The 21,573-nt window shown below is 34.3% G+C and overlaps 1 protein-coding gene across 1 annotated transcript in view; it reads left to right on the top strand.

Moving 5' to 3' along the window:
* The window catches only part of LOC110442598 (galactosylceramide sulfotransferase-like), a 19,029-nt gene extending 6,843 nt beyond the window's left edge, over window positions 1-12,186 (top strand). The window contains exon 2 of the mRNA XM_021486281.1: window positions 11,478-12,186. Coding sequence (XP_021341956.1) covers window positions 11,478-12,186 — 709 coding nt within the window. The remainder of the gene's footprint in view (window positions 1-11,477) is intronic.
* Window positions 12,187-21,573: the final 9,387 nt, after the last annotated feature.

A 21,573-nucleotide genomic window follows, 5' to 3' on the forward strand; every position in this document is an offset into this window, starting at 1 on the left:
GCAGGGTATGAACAGGGGGCACTAATGACTTGCAAAACAAAAAACAAAAAAACAATTGTAGCAATTTCTCTGTTTAATATATCATTAGGGCATTGCTTTCCTATTACTAATTAATTATGATTGACTTTTTAATATGAGCATTGTATAGCTAAAAATATCAATTAAATATTTATATGTAATTGAAACATACATGGAATTATCTCCCCTATACCATCTGCTATATATATATGTCTATGCTACCTATTATATATGATTTGCATCAATATTTTCTTACAAACCATTTCATTCATCTTTGTCTTTGTCATGTCAACCAAAGGAGAGAACTTATATTGGCCTATTCGTCGTGACCTTCATCTAGCCGTATTCCTTCATCAGGACGTACATATACATCTGTATATAGTCATAATAATCCTCCATCGCGACTTTCATTTCACCCGCGTTTAATTGGCTCATCAAACTTCGTGCCTTTCAGCGAACGCGCTTGCGTGAGCCATCGAACTTTGCTCTTAAAATGAATTACATATGTAACAGTACAATGTACATATAAATATGTAAAAATCAGCAAGAAGAAACTTATCATGAAATCCCCCTTACGTAACACATCAAATCATTTGCTTAATAAAGGTAAAAGCGTAAGCACAATTCAGTTTATGGAGACTTCCATTAAATTAAAACTAGTTTCAATTATCGTCAGTATAGGTACAAAAATATCCTTTTTGAAACCGAAAGGAATGGTTTCGGTGTATGTTTCTTTTCGCTGAGAAAAAGTCGTTTGATTACTCCTATGTGGTGTAGGCAGAAGTAAAGCCTTGCAGAGTGCTACACTTCAAACATCTTACCACGAGGATTGAGATTTTTCACACTTTCCTGGTGTAAAAATAAGTTGTAATAAAGTGCACCGTCCCGTCATTAAAATGTGTGAAAATTGATGACGTCACCCTGGTTACATTGTATAAAGTGATGGCACGATGTGTGACGGTTCAGAATAATAGCGCCTGGCAGTAGCCTTTTCTCTGTATAAGTAAAAACAGGGTAATCTTGCCACTAGCAAAAATAAGAATGCGCTTGTGCAGTATGGGAGAAAAACTCTTTACCTACCCATGGAAATCAGCTCATTTGCGCTATTATTGTGAAAACGTCACTATCACGCCATCCCTTTATGCAGTATAACCATGGCAACGTCATTAAAGTTGCCACATATTTCAAATGTACAGGTACACATACCAAGAGAAGGGGTGACGTTTGTTGATTGTTGTATCTTTAAGAGTCTTAAAATCCATGTACATGCACCGCTAATGCGGTTTGTGCTATCTCTCTACAATGCAGTGGGCATTCATAATGCCTATAAATCGTATACATGACGTACGCACAGAAATTCTCGTGCATAATCGATGTAGACTGTATCTTGTTAATGCAAACAAAGTTTTCTCATACGACAACGCCTGACAAATCGACTTTTATACTTACTGCGACAGGATGTAATATTCCTCGCTACACGTGTGCTTTCTCTGCCGATAAAAGTGCTCAACGTTTTCACACACAAAAATAAACACCAAAATAACTCAACCTTTAAAACCTCTTTAAAACACTATCCTAGCTTTGTACTATGATTTAATAGTTTATGGTTAGAAATGACAGAAAGATAAAAGTATTTTAATTGTGGCAAGTCGAGGAAACCAATTATCTTAAACGAAGGGATAACAACGTTATCTACATATATGTATATAAGGCGGGTAAACTCATGCATGTAGAACAACGCAAGTGGCACCAGTCGCTTATCTTATTTCAAGTGAGAAACTCTTAACAAATTTCCAAAAATAGAAGAACTGCTCACTGCATTGGCTTTTGTAACGTTTATCATTCTAACGTCAAAAAGGGTTATTGCAGACCAGGGAAGATTAAGCAAGCATTCACGTAAGTTCAACACCCGGAATATATTGTTACTTTGGACCACGTCGTGACGTAGAAGTTACTGTTATAACATGTAAAATCATAGTTTTGATCTATTTACCAGTCGCCATAGGTGTTGTGATTTGTGTGTCGGTGTGACTATGTATTCTTGATTCAATGGTCATGTGTAAAAAGTCGAATATCAAATTCGGCATATACATACATTTACGTCTTGAAGATGTTGTTTTCCTATAGTTTGTCAATTGGATTTATTCATTAGAAGTTAAAGAAAGGTTGGTAATTCCGATACATCCAACTTTAGAATATAAGGACATGACTTGTGTACCCCCTCCCCCCTTATTCCCACCTCCGTTATGTTTCCCGTTGTTGGTGGTATGCTTATTGTTTACATGCTGCTTAGAATATCATTTAAGAGTCCCTCCAGATACTAACATGATTTTCTATCATCACGATCGTGTTTATACGTGCATATATATAGTAGATGTCGCTGATTGGAGTTACTCCCCTTGCATCACAATTATGTGTAATGCGTCTGACATACGTTCTATCAGTTTTGTTTTCTAATAAACGCTTTTTGAAATTAAATAAACTGCATATGAAGGGCCAAGGAAATTGAGCTCCAACAATGACGCTATAACGTTGACTATTTCCTGTGCGTCGTTAAAGACTGTTTTGACGTTGTGGCTTTCAGAAACGTGATCACCGGGATCTCATAATTCGTTACAGATCTACTGAGTAATTTAAAAAGCTTTATGCGTTGAGATCAAGTTTCGATAACAATGGCACTCTCAATGATGGTAGTATACGTTTTACCATCATCGTAGGTGGCATTTCTAGCAGAAAAATATTTAAACTCCTAAAACGTGAAACATTACTCTGAACACTTCAGTTTATGTCCAAACATAGCAGGTCCCTGTGGTGAGTGAACATCGGCTGTCGACACAATGGGATATACTGATACTCTATGGGAGATACTGATACACTATGGGAGAAACTGATACACTATGGGAGATACTGATACACTATGGGAGTTACTGATACACTATGGGAGATACTGAAACACTATTGGAGATACTGATACACTCTTGGAGATACTGATACAATATGGGGGTACTGATACACTATGGGTGATACTGATACACTATGGGTGATACTGATACACTATGGGATATACTGATACACTATGGGAGATACTGACACAATATGGGAGATACTGATACACTATGGGTGATACTGATACAATATGGGTGTACTGATACACTATGGGTGATACTGATACACTATGGGAGATACTGATACACTATGGGAGATACTGATACACTATGGGTGATAGTGATACACTATAGGTGATACTGTTGCACTATGGTTGTACTGATACACTGTGGGTGATACTGATACAATATGGGAGATACTGATACACTATGGAGGATAATGATCTCTCTACAGCTGAAGTTTCAGAAACGCTCCTTGCAGACTTACTCATAAATGTATTGCAGAAAAAGAAAAAAGACATTTGATATTTTTCTAGGCTTAAGATGTCAGACGTTATATAAATTGTGGTACTTCATTTTTTATTTATATTGTGCATTATCATTGTCTATGCTTCGTAGTTGGGTAAATGGATGACATTATTTTTGTTTTGATTTCGAAATGCCTTTCAAAGACAGAAAATACAAAATAATTTGGAAATTTCACATTTAAGACGCCTTAGGCTAAACAGATTGAACATTTGAGCTCTAATTCAAATTTGTATATGTCTCTCTATTTTCAACTATATTAAGCAAATATTCCTATTAACTGTATACGTACACATATCGACCACAAAACTTTGCCTGTCGTATGTACGGAATGTGTCTCAAACAGCTATTTATGTTTGATTAATGTGTATATTTTTATTAGGATGACTCTGCATGAGATATAGTATGAGGAATGACTTTTGAATTGACTTTTGAATTATGAGTGATCATCAAAACAATAATATACACTGTATGCAACAAACATACAGTCAACGATGTTTGTGTTCAATATTCACAACTGTGTCAGTTTTGTTCTAGTATTTCTCTCCTAAACAAGAACAACACTCTGTTTTCCTCCATTTCAAATCAACTACGATTAAATAATGTCTGTGAAACACGAATGTCTCTCATCAGCGTTTCCTTATTCCAATCAACTTAACATTTTCTATTTATAGTAACATACATTGAACTTTCACCCATGACCCTTAAACACAAACTCTGTTGCGATATTATCATAAAATCCTAACTGGAAACGGATGGCATATATTTACTTTTTATTATCATTGACCTTCCAATTAGGCTTAGAACGTATAAATTTAAGTTTGATCGATATTATATACATACAGTAGGTAACTAAAATAAAAAAGGAGATATGCTTTTAAATATCACAATCACCGCTGGATGATGAACTAGTTAAAAACAATCTGAAAACGGTAAGTAATCACTATGGTAACAACGCTATAACTGAGTACCTTTTATAAGGATAGAAAGTGAAAATGAACCGCTGTGAATAATACCCTTCAACATTCATATGTAGCTACTTACAATATGTATTTATAGAATGGGAATAAAAATCATTTCCAAAGGGCCATTATGAACGTTGAAGACAAATCTACGAATCATGCAATAAATGTGCTTTAAAGCGAACAGTTCATTTCCAGGACAATGTTCCTGTAACTTGTTTTTGTTTCACCAACGAATTCTTCCCTCCATTTTTAAATTAATCCTAGTAAGGTATATTATACCAACATTACTTTAGTCTTATTAGTATATACAGCCTAGACCATTAATTGTGTATTAATTTAACAGTCCGACAGCTGAGGGAACCTATCTACAGCATAACCTTATATATAATGTAAAATAACCTATTGTAAATGTATGAACTTCATTTTAATGCATAACATTTTAATTTCGGAAACTTTTTTCAGATTATATCGTGTAACCTCAGATACCAAAAAAAAAGTGATGACGTCATATATCGAGGTATGATCCATGTAAGTTTTTATGAATACCTCATGAAAATTAAATAATTATTTTAGGGTCATACGGTATGTGATGAAATACATGTGTGTACAAGTGGTTCAAGCACAAAGTGTACACATTTCTTTCGGTAATTAACGTATACGCATATTCATGGTTATCCCTTATTTTTTCAAATAGAAAAAAACTAACAACATTTTTTATTTCATAGTAACTAGTAATGATCTTATTCATTTTTGATAAAAGAAACTATTTGTTTGTTTAAAACACAACATTACACTGCAATTTTATCTCCGATGACGTTCAACCTAGCTGAGGTAAGACTGATTCATATTTGGTTACCTTTTGTAAATTGACTTCTTACAAGTTTGCGGAATCTAAAATTTCAACCGGTATATTACGGCAAATGGAAGTATGCTTCCTTGATTCTGCTTAGAATAATCGGTCGATAGGCATTGTATGTCTTTTATTAGATTATCGTCAACTGTTTTATTGGTATTCCGTAGATAAATGAAGAAAACGTCCATACTAACTCAAATTATAGGACGTGATTTCCCATGTGACTACCACAGCACTAGCTTATTTTCTCTGTTCTCACAACCAATACGAATGGCAGACCAGCCTTTTATGTGATGCTAAGAATGTGTTGCTACATTAACAAGATGATTAACGATCAGGAAAAAAATGTACCTTATTTAAACGTTGTATATCTGACAGTAACCAACGTTTGAAAAAAAAATGTCGGGTCAAAGGAAACAAAATTTATTTTTAGTGGCCTTAATGATTCGTTAAAGCTAACAAAACGTTGAACTACTAATGTGATCTGGATAAAAGCACATTCGCTTCCATTGATATCATTTATACTAGGGTAAATGATATATTACTTTTAATTTAACGGCAGGACCCGCGTGATCGGAGATATGGCCGCGTAACGGACCGGTACTGTCGTTCGACTGACCGCTACCTAACAAAAATAATACCGGTTAATAGATTTTCTTATCGGATTAACGTTCGTAATATATCAAATGGTTTATGGCAGATTATTCGCTAAATAGGTTCTATCGAATAACGGTCCTCTATAAACTTGTTACTCAGTATACTAAACAACAAACTCATATATATATACATCTATTTATTTTTTCAGAAGTGTAACCCACACTCGACAATCTTCCCCTCTCAGATCATGTTTGTCTTAATAAAACAAGCCTGTCACCCAACATAAAAACCCATTTTAGGGAGACAGGAGGTGTACCAGCCTAATGCTTCAGAATTACCTTACTGGGATTTCTAAACATCCAGGAGTTACCCCTATTACTCCCTTATATTACATGGAATTATGCTGAACTTAAAAGGTCCATTTCTGAGCTAAACAAATATTTCCAGCTATTCTCAGAACCGCGGGAAATTTAAAGTCCTCTTTATACTTATTACTCAGTATAATAAACAACAAACTCCTTATATGCAATTAGCTGCTCTGCCTTTAAATTAGTCTACACATAACAGGTTCATGCTAAGTAACAGAATGAAGAATTATTTTAAGTATTTATAAAGATTTACTGTTCATGTTATGTTACGTTTTTAATTTATTTCAGTGGTATACTCGGAACCCCTCCTTTATAGTCTAAGACCGAAGCACTCCGACCACAGAAGGACATCACTTTATCAATTAACCTGTAACAAGAGTAGCCGCAAGCCATTAGCTTCGGCCGGTGACACGTAAACGTAAACAATTAGCCGTGCAGGTGTTTCATTTGTTGTGTATTTTCATGTTAGGTCACATATATGTTAACGATATAGCTATGTTCCCGATGCAATGGCGTATCAAAGAAGAATTACAATGTACCGATGCGTTTCAGCAATCTGGTGAGTTGTTGTTACATCTTAATGTAACGATAGTACATATTTACGGACTGCTATTAATTAATGACGTGATTTTACCGCCAACATGAAGCCAACAACAACCGTTTGACATTTTAGTCTAACGGAGCTCTGGAATCGATGACAATGTTCGGTGTCGAACAGACAAGTTTCCTTACCTCTAGTGTTAAATGTTAAAAGGGTATACGATATTGGTGCCATTTCTGTTGACGTTAGAGGAGAAATCGAGTGTTCATTGAGTGACAGATTGTGCCTTTGAAATTAATCGCATACGTGCAATGTATTAAGTCATATATTGAAGCTATGTATATATGAAAAAGTGAGCGCAAATTCAAATTGACAGTATGGCAATATTTGTTCAACAACATTTATGTTAGGTTCATATTATCAACATATATTACTATGGTTATTTTAATGGTATTAACTGTATACGACCTAAATATCAATTTGTCTTATATTACTATGATTATTTTAATGGGGTTTACGATATACTACTTCTGTGTATCAACCTATACTACTCTGGTTATTTTAATGGGGTTTGCTATATACAATGTACCACTTCTATGCATCAACCTATATTACTATGGTTATTTTAATGTTTTTTTTTCTATATATAATGTACCACTTCTATGCATCAACTTATATTACTATGGTTATTTCAATGGGGTTTACTATATACAATGTACCACTTTCATGCATCAACCTATATTACTATGGTTATCTTAATGGGGTTTACTATATATTACTTCTATGTATCAACCTATATTACTATGGTTATTTTAATGGGGTTTACTATATAAAATGTACCACTTCTATGCATCAACCTATATTGCTATGATCATTTTAAAGGGGTTTACTATATACAATGTACCACTTTCATGCATCAACCTATATTACTATGGTTATTTTAATGGGGTTTACTATATACAATGTACCACTTCTATGCATCAACCTATATTGCTATGATTATTTTAAAGGGGTTTACTATATACAATGTACCGCTTCTATGCATCAACTTATATTACTATGGTTATTTTAATGGAGTTTATTATATACTACTTATACTACAACCTATATTACTGTTCTTTCGTCCGTCCGACCTTCCGTCCATCCGTCTTCCCATCCATCGAAGTTTGTTCGGGATATATCTTCTATACTATTTCATCTGGACTATCAATCTTTAGTGTACAAAGACAGCTGGGGATGATGGAGTGCACATTAAAAATTGAAGGTCATTATGATTTTACTGTGATCTATGCTTTGACCTTCGACCTTCACGTTTGAAAATGTTTTTCCGTGGGATATCTACTATACTATTTATTTCACCTGGTGTAACCAGATTTGGTGAACGAGGACATCTTGAGATGACGGAGTGCAGAGTGCAAGAATAAGGTCACTATGACCTATGACTTGACCTTTGAACTTTACTTTTGAAAAGTTTGTCCGTGGCATAAATTCTATACTTTTTCACCTGGAGTAACCAGATTTGGTGTACAAAGACATCGTGAGATGAGTAGCGCAAGAAATAGGTCAATATGACCTTAATATGATCTATGCTTCCTGACGTAAGTGTTCTGTTTGGTAAATATAGAAATCATTACAGTGGGGGACTATGATGCAATACTTGCCTTGCAGTACTTGCCTTGTTTTTAGAGACTAGCCGTATACTACTTCTAGCTCATTCATTGTATTTGTATGAATCTGAATTCATATAAAGGCTAATATCATAAAATATTAGTAAGATACTTGCTACATGTATTTCCCTGCATTTCATATTAGGATATATTAAATGGTTTTGACCTTGGGAAACAAGAGCATGACATTACAGACAAGAGAGTCTAGATATTTACCTACAATATGATGGTAAACTCATGATAACTACCAAAATATTAGACAAGAGTGACATCACATCATACATGTACCTTATAAACTGTATAAAATAATCCATAAACAGGCTCCTTTGTACCAGGGACATATAGTGTACCCTTTTACTATTACTAACTATACAAATATATCTGCGTAGAAGTAGATTACTAGCTAGATTACACCCCATTCTGAAGATCAAATAACTAATGTTATATAATAATGTTTTTTTTTTCAACAGTGTTTTGGAAGGTTAAACAAACTACAGTGTATCACATAATATAAAAAAAGACATCTCAACGCCCCAAATGAAAGTCAAGTTCTCAATTGGCGGAGGATCTTTAGACAATGTAGTAATGTAATTTTAAGAGATAAGTACATTAATCTCTGACATATCACCATGTGGCATTTATTCGGTGTACTGTCCATTCCCCAGCAATTCAGAATGTATCATTAGACTTAAAATAGCTAGAAATATCACCATGTCAGGATAGATGAATCTGTATCATTGAACTTATGGTACGCACAGTACATATCAAAAATGAAACACAAGTTGATTAAGTATGCATAAGACAAAGGGACAATAAGACAATGTGACAATAAAAAATGGAAATTCAAAGCTAGATATCATACCCATTTCTATATGTCGTAACAGGCGACTAAAGCTAGCTCCCTAAAGCATTGGGGCTTCCTTCTGTATCTTCTACTAAAGGATCAAATATTCCACAATATATCTGCTGCCCCATTTCAACATTTGGAATCTTATTTTTTCTGTCTACTTCATGAAGAACCTTTTTTGTTTTAACGGTGCCTAGTTTGGCAATACCTCACTTTTGGCCTTGGTCTTAAACGTTCGCCAAAGTAGGGAGTAGGCAATGCGTTCTGTCCCAGGGCGGGACATAGCAACGCTCTTAAAAATGATAATTGTAATTCCCTGCTTAACGTTCAGCATTTAGAGTTATAGCAACATAAAGTGACCGAGTATATTGCTTTGCTGGGTGACTTTGGCATGGTATTACAGTGAGGTAGCACTATCACAATTAAGAACTTCCAACCCTTTGTAATATGCATGTTTTTTTTTGTCGTATGTTCGTTTCGTCATTTCCGTATTGCGTATCGGGCATGTAAACGCCGTAGTGTAAATTATAGTAACACCGGGTAAACAATAGTGCACGTGTGTCACGATGATATGTCCATATCCGATATCGAGAAATGTGTAATCACACGTACTTCAAAAATAAAAAATTCCGATATAAAAAAAAAAAATTGACTCACGGAAAGTTTCTGACATGTCATGAGACCAGACGACCTCAAGAAGCATGGAATGCGGACTGATAGGTTTTGTGTACCGACCACACATGTGCATATCACGTGCTTACACCAGTTCACAAGCTCGAGGTCGTTACGATTGTCGCTGTCGGGCGAGTTACGCTGTCAATTAAGCTCTGTCGAGTAAATCGTTTTTATAAACGCACTACACTGACTCTGTTGAAATATTTTTTTCAAAAGTATTAATATCCCTATGAAAATGCATGTGTGAGTGCAAGTGAGAACGGCGTACTATGCGAAAGAATCCTGTAACATGTACCATGCGCTAGCATGCTATTGAATGATGTCCAAGCTTTTGATAGTTTTTAAAAGAGAAAAATGTCAGTTTGTAAATTGTATCCCTAAGCAAAAAGTGTTTTTTAAGGAACACAACTCTCACCACGATTAAAGTGATTGTAAAATGTTAAATTGATTCATTAAAAAAGCCATTGTGTATATTTTGTTCCATTTTCCACTATTTTTGTATGATAGCTTGTGTCCTGTTTGCTTTTAGCTGGTATGTAATCACTTTTATCCATATCATTTCAATAAAATACACTTATTGTAACGTGTTTTAAATATTTTGTGATAAAAATATATTTGTAGGGTTAATTAGCAATGCTTCTTTTTTTTTTTAATGTTGGTATTGTTCCGAACAATACCACACACCAAAACAAGTGGAAAATATTAAATTTTACGAAAACTTTTTTTTTTTTTCAAAAAAACCACCAGTCGATCGAACTGCTTAGATTTTGATAAAATCACCTCTACATAGTTGCATAATCATTATGTGAAAGTTTCAATTGCGAAAGGGTGAAGCCTCCTTAAGGAGACAATTCACCAACATACCCTGCCTTCGGCACATACACGCAAGCACGCATACATTACACACACGGAGGCATATCCTTAAATGACCTTAGCTGTTAATAGGATAAAACCAAATCAAGCATATCTGTTTCTCATGTTTAATAATCGAAAGCAATCCATAATCTTGTTATTGCCAAACTGTAATATCCATACAATACATGTACCAGGTATGCCTACATGCTAACGAGGGTTTAGTCATGCTGTCCTATTCTTTTGACAATTTACTTTTCTAAAGTCATTAAGCTTTGCTGAAGGGGAAATCGATGACAATCGTTTAACTGACAAATGATAATTAAGAGATGTTTCCTCTTTGTTTGACACTGAACTATCCTAGTGAGAATTTTAAGCTGCCCGTACAATATGTCCGAAAAAAAGAGGGAAACACGAGCAATAATTATAATTACCTTCAAAATATAAGGTGAATACTAGTTTTTTTTAATTATAAACACAAGAAATACCAAACTCTTTGACAAATGTGACAATTTTAAATAGCGTTATTGTTATTGTATCCTTAGAAGTTACATACCAAGCGTAACAAAGTATAAGAACGTTGTTAAGATTCAGCGATGCCTTTCGCCTTTGAATAAGACTATGAAGCCGAAATATTGGTACTGTTTGTGACACTTTTTTATCATATTTCCCTTTGTTTTTCAGTGTGCTGTTTTTGGTATTCTGTATCGTTTTGTGGCTAGGGAGGAATGGTGGTTCAGATTTACACAGTGGGTACACAACACAAAACAGTGGTATCAAGTCGGATCTGGCAATTGGAGAAACTAACAGAACACGAACACGAACATCAAAAGGGTCAGTCGTCCAGACTACAGATCAAGACTTGTATAATGGAGGAAATGACATGCAGAAAAGTCAGACATACAATAGTGGTCCCGTAAAACATATCGCTTTTTTAAAGGTCCATAAAGTTGCAAGTGGCACCATGCAAAATCTGTTCCTCCGTTTCGGTATTGAACATGACTTAGTGTTTGTTTTACCCCAACACGGTACCACATTACCCATGGGTACAGGCCTACCGATCTCGTCAAGGGCCCTTCCACCACCCAGAAACAGAACGTACGACATTCTCTGTAACCATATCCGCTACAACAGAAGTGAGTTTGAGAAAACTCTTCCCTCGGATTCTGTGTACGTAGCCACAGTACGAGATCCCTTCCGACAGTTCATCTCGTCTGTTCATTATTACCACAGACATTTCATGTTAAATATCGCAAAACAACAACCAATTCTTAAATTCTTGCAAGCGCCGAACGAGTACAGACGTATAATTGGGGAAAATAAAAAAGTATCCAATTTATATNTACCACAGACATTTCATGTTAAATATCGCAAAACAACAACCAATTCTTAAATTCTTGCAAGCGCCGAACGATTACAGACGTATAATTTCGGGAAATGGAAAAGTGTCCAAATTATATAATTCTATGGCTTGGGACTTTGGCTTTCCATTTCAATTGTTTGCCAAACCAGATGAAAAACAGATTCAAAAGTATTTAAGAAAACTTGATAAAGAATTTGATTTGGTGATCGTTGTTGAGTATTTTGAGGAAAGTTTGATTTTAATGAGAATGTTACTGAATTGGGACATGAGGCATATATTGTACGTATCTAGTAATGTACAAAAGCGACCGAAACGATCTCTCGCCGTCGGTAAAGAGGAAGAAGATCTTTACCGGAAATGGTGTCTACTCGATTATGCATTGTTTGAGTAAATTTTTGAAACGTTGGCAGGAGGCTGTAAGAAAAAGTGATGTTATGACAGAACTTCAATATTTTCGAGAAATGAAAACGAAAGTGAACAAATATTGCCAAGAACAATTGAAACCATCGCCATTACATATAAAAACGAGTGAATGGCATGCAGGTTTTATTGTAGATAGCGAGTATTGTAAAAACCGTCGATATGGGGAAGTAAGCCAAATAAATAATTTCCACAATAAACATTTACAGGCAGCTCGTCATATTATATAAATTGATATTGAGGCAAATCTACGTAACTGCTTCTCAACTGATTTCAATTTCCTATACAATCCTATACAACCTATCGGTCTCGAGTTCAAACCCAAATTTCATGTTCTAATCGCCAGTATAGCCACTCAAAACAACGTACTATCCCCTAATTTATATTCCAATTGTCAGATTTCCCATGCACTATATTTTTTCCTTGAAAAAAGATTTGAATCACGGAACACTCTTTTTACATGAAACATCCATATAGATGCATACATATCCAAACACTTTACTGATAGGCACATTTCCAGCATTGATTGTAATTTCCTTTGAATTCGTAATTTTGGCAATAACACTATGGAGTTGAGGGCAGTTGAAATCTTGCGCATACTGAACAGATATTGAAACTGTCCAATATTAACACAAAGAGGGTGTGTGTTTTAAGTACGCGCCTCAGACTGTCCAATATTTTACATAATAGACAGTTTGAGGCTTATACCCTTTACATTAAAATATCTTATATCAAAGTCAATACAATGACATAACATATTTTAATACTTCGAACATGTAATACTGCCCTATACTATACATATAAAACCCTGCACCTGTGGCTAAACGACGTTGTTACCTTTTATATTTACATTTGCCCCCGCGCCGTCCCATTACAACAGTGTTAGAGGGCAAGTGTAATTATATAGGCTATAATTCCAACTGCTCGACTATAATTACAACTGCCTGTTTCAGGTGTAGGAATATGTAAACAAACAAAATGGCCGCCTGAAATGTATTTTGAGGCAGGGAAAATGGTTTTTGTAGGAATATATCTTAAAAAAGAAAAAATATGTAAATATAAAAAATTCCTGGTTGTCTGGATGTAATTATTGTTGATATAATTACAACTGGTCTCTGGCAAATCTACCATGAAACCCTAGCGGGTTTTATAGGATTTGCCAGAGACCACTTGTAATTATATCAACAATAATTACATCCAGACAACCAGTTATTGTTTAAATGAGTACTGGAGTATATCAGTGACGGTTAATTTATAATAAAGGTCTAGTAACCTGTATTTGTAGCATGCAGACCAACAAACGAGAATTGTGACATGTGTACATCTATCTTATATTCTGTACTGCTTCTAATAACGTGTACACTTTGTTATTTGTTTTATTATATATTGCTTGTAATAACACACATAATGGAATCAAAATAAGTATCTACATGTCTGTAATTAAAATATTAGAGTACATCATGAGAACATTCATTTCTTCTTCTCCTTATTTTTTCTTCTTTTTCTTTTTCTTCTTCTTCTTTGTGATATGTTCATGGATAAGGTTGAACTATCACACTAAAACTACTATATTTTCTTTACATTATACATCGATGGGAAGTTCAGCACACCGAAACTTACTCATGCATTACATGTGTTCGTATAGCCTGATTATAACCGTAGTTATGGTTAGTTTGATGTGACATATGTGTGGGATATAAAACTTCCAGTGAATATACCCATGTCATAATTTTTTCATATTGCAATATGACCTAGCAGCCCTGTGATTGGTTGTAAGTTTCAATTGTGACGTCACGCCTAGGAAAAGTACATGACGTCACAGACTTTCACACTGGAGTCAAAATGGCGGCTTTTTGCATTTCAAGGTTGCATGGAAATTGTCGGTTAACTTAACACGAATAAATGCCACAAATCTTGATTAAAATGTGATTAAAAGGATTTTACCCTTGTTTTCATTTCATATGAGTTTTATGAAACTCGTCACGATTTTTTTCATTTTAGCTCGCCAGACATTCGCTAAGGCTCGCTAAATAGAAAAAATCTTATACTCGTTTCATAAATCTCATATGAAATGGAAACACATGTTGGATCATAAATATATGATTACTGTGAGACACTTTGTTTTTGTCATGACGTTATCATATATAATCAATGTACTTCATGTACAACCAGTTGAAACATCGAGTTTCAACAATAACGTAAGTAGGTTACATTGAATCGAGTGGAAGTTATCCCCCTTTACCCATCGCCTGATAGAAGGCATTTGTTGCAAATACTGGTGATAAATCGTCACCGACGCCAGTTTGTCGTTAACACAACTCCGCCTGGATTCTTGATGGAGGCTTCAAACGTACATGTATGGCCAGGTGCATGGACGGAGGGTGGTTGTCAATGAATAGTACGAAACCGATGTATCCAAAGAAAAACGATATCCCTATTATATTACTTCAGTAATGCATCGATATTGAAACAGTAAATACGTTAGCACTATTACTGTTGACGTTTAACGTCCCATCAACACGATACGGTCATACAGCACGAATGAAACACACGAACGGTGGTGTTACTCATCGTAACCTCCATACATCCTTACCAATACGTCGTGACCTTCATCTAGCCGTATTCATTCATCAGGACGTACATATGTATACCTATGTTGTATTCATCATAATTCTAAGTTAAATCATATCATCATGACTTTCATTTCATCCGACTTTAATAAGCGCAGCAAACTAATTTTGTTCTAGCGAACACGCTTGCGTGACGGCGAGCCTGCGAAATTGACTCGTGAAATGAATTCCATATGTGACAGTACATAGTACATGTAAATATGAGAGATAAAAAACAGTACATACAATAATTGGTTTAAGGTTCATGTAAACACTAAAAATTGACGTTCAGGTCCCTTTATTTCATGTGTAAATATTACATTTATAACAAGCTGTGCTGAATTGTCGTTTTCACCGTTAGAAGTTATTAATTCAAACTCCCTATAGCCATGATTGAACGTTTGTCACGCACTCAATAAAGAGTGTTATTGGAAATATAAATGAGTGACTCGTGAATATTTTGCCACTATTTGGGGGGAAAATTAGAACTGATAACCTATTTATGTTTGAGAATTGAAACTTTGGCAAAAATAGGATATTATATACAGTGAGGTACTCCTATGAAGTATATTATGATTAAACATCCATACATGGATTTTGATTATATTGAAAGTCATCGTGTTGTCAAATGGAGGCCGCCATTTTTATTTTTTTAGCTGTCAAAAAATACTGATTATTTCCGTCACAATCACAATCGATCGGTTCGTCCATAAAACACCAAACGACACGAAATAGACTGCGTTGACATTGAATAAACCATAAATAACTATCACATGTCGTAACCAGGTCTTTTGTCCATAGTCAGACCAACTTTCTTCATCTTCGTATGATATTCGTACCAAACGACCGCAGTTAATTTACAAAAATGACAATATTTCCTGTCATAGTTATCAAAACAAGAGTATAATTCCTTAAATAATAAAATACTTTTGAAGCCGAATTGAATTACACAAATGTAGGTGTACTACTACAGAAACAGAAATCATGATATCCATGATAGGACTGTCTGTGCGGCGTCACTTCCGGCATTGTGCATCAAACGTCGACAATATTTCATTTCATCAAATTTTATTGACAAGATGTCGTAATCAATTGGATTGAATAACAGGCAAAGCCTATATAAATTCACTCCGTCAAATAGCCAAATTGGAATAAACAAGGAGACATAATATTTTAGACATGTTGCAAATGAAAAAATTAAAACAAAATATTTCATATTAACACAAGGCTAAGGGGAAGTAACTCATGAAGGAAACATCTCACACACCTCATACACACTTACACACACATACAAGTACATGTACAAATTAAAAATAATAAATTCATTTAATACATATAGAGTGTAATTATTTACAAAGTCCAGATAAGTACACGTAATAGACAGTAGTCATGCTCAACAAGAATCTCCTGGATGTAATATAGAATATATAGTATATTTTTGTTTAACATCATGGCTTTAAGTCATATAAAAATTAAAACGACGGGATTTTCCAATAAAAATATGCACATCATCAAGTATTCTTCTATTTGTAAGCCCATCACAATCAGGACAGCCCTGGAGAAGAATATTTTTATCAATGTGATTGTGGTTTCCATAACTATTAAAACAGTGAACAAAGTTGTTCTTTGATTATTAAAAATAGGACATTCCAAAAAGTAACGAGATACTGTTTCATGTTCAGCAGAGCAGGTACAAGTAGGACTATTAGTAAGATGGTCATGGTGTAAATCATAATTTAAATTACTGCAAGAGTTTCGAAGTCGACATAGAATAATACTTGCTCTTCGGTTACCTTCTGTTTTGAAAATTGAAACAGATTCACTATCAGAAATAAGTTCTTTATTCAAATGCTGCAGGAGAGGGAGAATTAAGAAGATCGGAATTTGCAGTGTTAATTGTGCGGCACATTTGAGGGAAAAAACTTTCGAAATAGTTATTAGTTCTACATAACGGTGGGTTGAAAAGCCTAGTTTGTCTGAGAGGGTAGGGGTTATCATTTTGATTATTAATAAAGGGATTTAAAACATTTTGTAAATATTGAGGTGTCTACCAATGCATAAGTTTGTACATCATTACATGTTTGTGTTTATTTCGTCTTACAGATAGTGTTTCCCAACCTAGTTCATTGTATAGTTTGTCATGTGATACCCCAGAACGAAGACCTGTTATTATCCTAGCTGATTCTAATTGTACAGATTCAAGAGCGTCTTTTGCCTGTTGTGTACAATTATCCCAAATAATATCTGCATATTCCAAAATTGGCCTAATAAATCCCACATCTATTTTAATTAATGGTTTTCTATTGACTTTAGTTTTGACATGGCGAAGAATATAAAGTCTATTGTAAGCTTTTTGTATATATTCTGTATGTGCTGTTTCCATGTTGCATCATCTTGAAGTGTAAGTCCTAAGTGTTGATGAGATGATGTGTCTATGATTTGGCTATTTTGGAAAGTAGTGGGATGTGATGGGTGTCTTGTTTTCTAGAAAATATGAGTGATTTTGTTTTACTTGGATTGAATTTAATGTCCCAAGTTGTTGCCCATTCACCTATGTTAGTAAGATCAGTGTTGAGAGATTGTGCGGCCTGTGCTGGATTATTATCTATAATTACATACAGAGAAGTGTCATCAGCAAAAAGTTTGATATTGGTGGAAACATTAGTAGTGATATCATTGATATAGAGAAGAAACAATAGTGGTCCGAGGACAGATCCTTGAGGTACCCCTGTATTTACATTCTTAAATTGTGAAAAGTAACCTTTAGTATTTACTCTTTGCATTCTGTTAGATAGATAATTTTCAAACCACAAAAGTAGATTTCCATTTATACCATATAATTTCAATTTAAATAAAAGACCTTCGTGCCATACTCTGTCGAAGGCTTTACTGATACCACAAAAATCAAATCGAAAATCCTTTCCTTTATCCATATTGCTTGCAATTTCATTATCAATAACCAAAAGCTGATTGACAGTAGAATCACCAGGTATAAAGCCAGACTGATGCTTAGTAATAATATCATTCTCAATCAAAAAGTTGTATAGATATTTAAAAATATTTTTTCCATTAATTTACTGAAGCATGATGTAATTGAAATTGGTCGGTAATTTAACACATCGTTAGATGAGCCATTTCCTTTATAGATAGCATTAACATTTGTTTGTTTCCAACTAAAAGGTATTATACCAGACTCTAGTGTCTTATTGAATAATAACATAAGAAGTAATTTAAGAGAAGCATGAAGCTTTTTCACAATTTTAGGAATAACACCATCAGAGCCTGGGGGTTTATTATTGTTGAGTATATTAATTTGATCAGAAACATCTTGTTCAGTGATATGAATGTTCGATAGTGAATGAGGGGCATTGGGTTGTGCTGTTTGGGGTAATTCGAGGTCAGGTGTTGATGTAGCAATATTAGTGAAGTGATTGTTAAGAAGCTCTGCTTTGTCAGTTGGATGATGGATTATTTGGCCGTTGGATTCAAGTGGTGGAATAGAAGATGACTTATTAGAAAAATTGGTAATAGATTTAGCTATCTTCCATCATTTGTCTGGAGTAACCACATTATCATTTAGTGACTTTTCAAGATTGTTTATAAAGTTTGCTTTTGCCTCACGGATAAGGTCATTTCGTAGGGTTCTAAATTGTTCCCAATAATGGGGATTATTTGTTAGTTTAGCTTTTCGGTGAATTCTATTTCGTTGTCTCACTTTTAATCTAATTGTAATATTTATCCATGGTTTATCATTTGGGCGCACAGTTATTGCTTTTGTAGGAATTAATCTATTGACCTGCTCCGTGATTGCATTGACTATAGTGCTATTAAAAGTATTAGAATCCTGATTTGAAGACAAATTCAACCAATCAATATCAAATAAGGCATTGTTCATTCTATCAAAGTCTGCTTCTTCATATTTTAAAATAGTTTTTTATAGCTTACTTTTTTTAGATACAGAATAAGAAATTGAAGCATGTACAAAGGAGTGATCACTGCAAAATGGTGGAGATACATGAGTATTTTTAACTATGTTTTGGTTACTAGTAAAGATAATATCAATGGATGTGCCACTGTCAGGTGTTATTCTTGTGGGTTCATTAATAAGACTAAGTAAATTATGTTTGATAAGGAGTCTTGATAAGTGATCATTCAACGGATTATTTAACATATAAATATTGATATCACCTGTCAGTACCACATCCAGTGAAGTATCTGTAGCTCTGGTCAACGTATTATCTAATTTATTCCAGTATTCAACATCACTTTCTGGTATGTATAAACATCCAAGAAGAAATATATGATTATTAACTAATACTTCTAACCATATAAGTTCAACATTATCCTTTTCTAGGTCCATTCGCCTATTCATAACAATAATATCCTTGAGATAAACTATAACCCACCCCCCGGACCAGTAGTTCTATCTTTTCAATGAGGATTGGAATTGAAGGAGTGCATCTGAATGTCAAGGTTAGATATTGCAGGGTTTAAATGAGATTCTGTTATACAGACTATATCATTATCCTCAAATTCTGCTTCTACCAAGGCTGTCTTGTTTCTGAGAGACCTTACATTCAAATGAACCAAGTTGATTGACCACGTCGACAATATGTAGCTGAGGAGAAAACGCTGAGATGCAGAAGATCGACAATGTTTATTTGTTGTAAGTATGGTTTGTGGGATAGAATACAGTTGTAATTTACATAAAGTAAACATAAATAATGTATTGCTTGAGTCGATGGTAAGACGAAATTTGTGTGTTGTATTTTGACAAGTGACACAAACAGGAAACGCGAAATGAAGGCAAAAATATTTTGGCACATTTTGGTCAATGCATATTTTCTTGTGAAATTGAATGTTTTTATTGAAAAACCTATTATTTATATTAATGTTTGAAGTGTCAATAAAAAGTAAACAATTTATGGAAGCATGGAAGAAGTACGTGTGACAATTTGAATATTGTGGCAACAAAACATGAATCCTATCTGGTTTTTGAGCTGTCTGTGACTATGTTTACCTGTATATATATATGTTAAAAAAAAGATGTAACAGATAGAACACTCCCCATTGCACTAGATTTATTTATCTACCCAGATACCAAAACATTGTCATCTGGTCCAAATTTTGCCAGGCAAAAGTAAAGGATGGTATTGAATGTAGGGCCATGATAAGTGAATATTCAAAACACTTGGGAATCGACAATTCACTTGCGATGGTCTTGTATTTTTGTGATGAGACATCATTAAGATATATTTGTGAAATTTCTTCTGGATATTAAATGGTTTTTACGAAATATCAAGATACTGTTTTAACACCTAGCTTTGTTATTGTCTATTCCAGAAATGCACGAAGAACATTGAATGAAATGTGTCTGACGACTCATTTTCCCCCAGAGGACATTGAAACACACAAACACTACCAAATGCACTATCCATCAAAAATCCATGAAAATACCATGAAAATACCATGAATTCATGAAAACATACCATGAAAATATGTTTGAACATTTTTCATGGTGCCATGAATATGCAGTTATATGGTTAGATGTAACAATGATTAATCCATAATTTTGGTGTTTCATGGCCATGACATTTGTCTGTTATGCCCATGAAATATTTTTATGGACATGATTTCTTGTAGAATCAATATTAATGGCCATGACACTGGGCAGGTTTATGGCCATGAAAAAAATCAATCCTGTATTTCAAAATTAATGACCATAACTGTTTATATACACGTTTGGTTTTATGACCATGAACAACTTTTTTTTTAATAATTTTACAAACAGAAATGTTATGGTCATGAAATGGTAAAACAAAATTTACAATTTTACAAATTGAAATTTCATGGCCATAAAATGGTACTTAGATTATTTTTTGCACAATATTTTATTACTTGTAAAACTCATAAAAAAATCATGGCCATAAAATAGTTCTTTATTATTTTTTGGTAATTGGTGTACATACCATGTCATCAATGCTATATATTTTACTTACAAAACATACTTGTGACCACATAGCAAAATTTTGGTCTCATTTTGTGACTTCATCAATTTCCAATCTTCTTAACTTTACAGTTACAAAACCACACGGTTTCACACTCTTTAGCATGCACCAATGGTGGCGAGAGCAAGGACAAGTGAATGAATTTTAATCCTGCAACACTGTTTGACTTCAGAAACCAAAGACCACTTTCTTCGTCAAAGTTCACATCCTTAAATACAGCAACACAAGCCAATCTATCATATTGTTTTACAGAACGGTGTGCAACAAAATATTTGATTTGGCCAAATGCTATGAACTGCCCACATATTAACTTGACATTTTCACTGCCTCTGTCATTTGTATAATAAATGTAAGATGAGACGGTTTTTGTTGAGGAACGT

The sequence above is a fragment of the Mizuhopecten yessoensis genome, unplaced genomic scaffold (assembly GCF_002113885.1).
Source record: "Mizuhopecten yessoensis strain PY_sf001 unplaced genomic scaffold, ASM211388v2 scaffold716283, whole genome shotgun sequence".
In the NCBI taxonomy this organism is placed as follows: domain Eukaryota; kingdom Metazoa; phylum Mollusca; class Bivalvia; order Pectinida; family Pectinidae; genus Mizuhopecten; species Mizuhopecten yessoensis.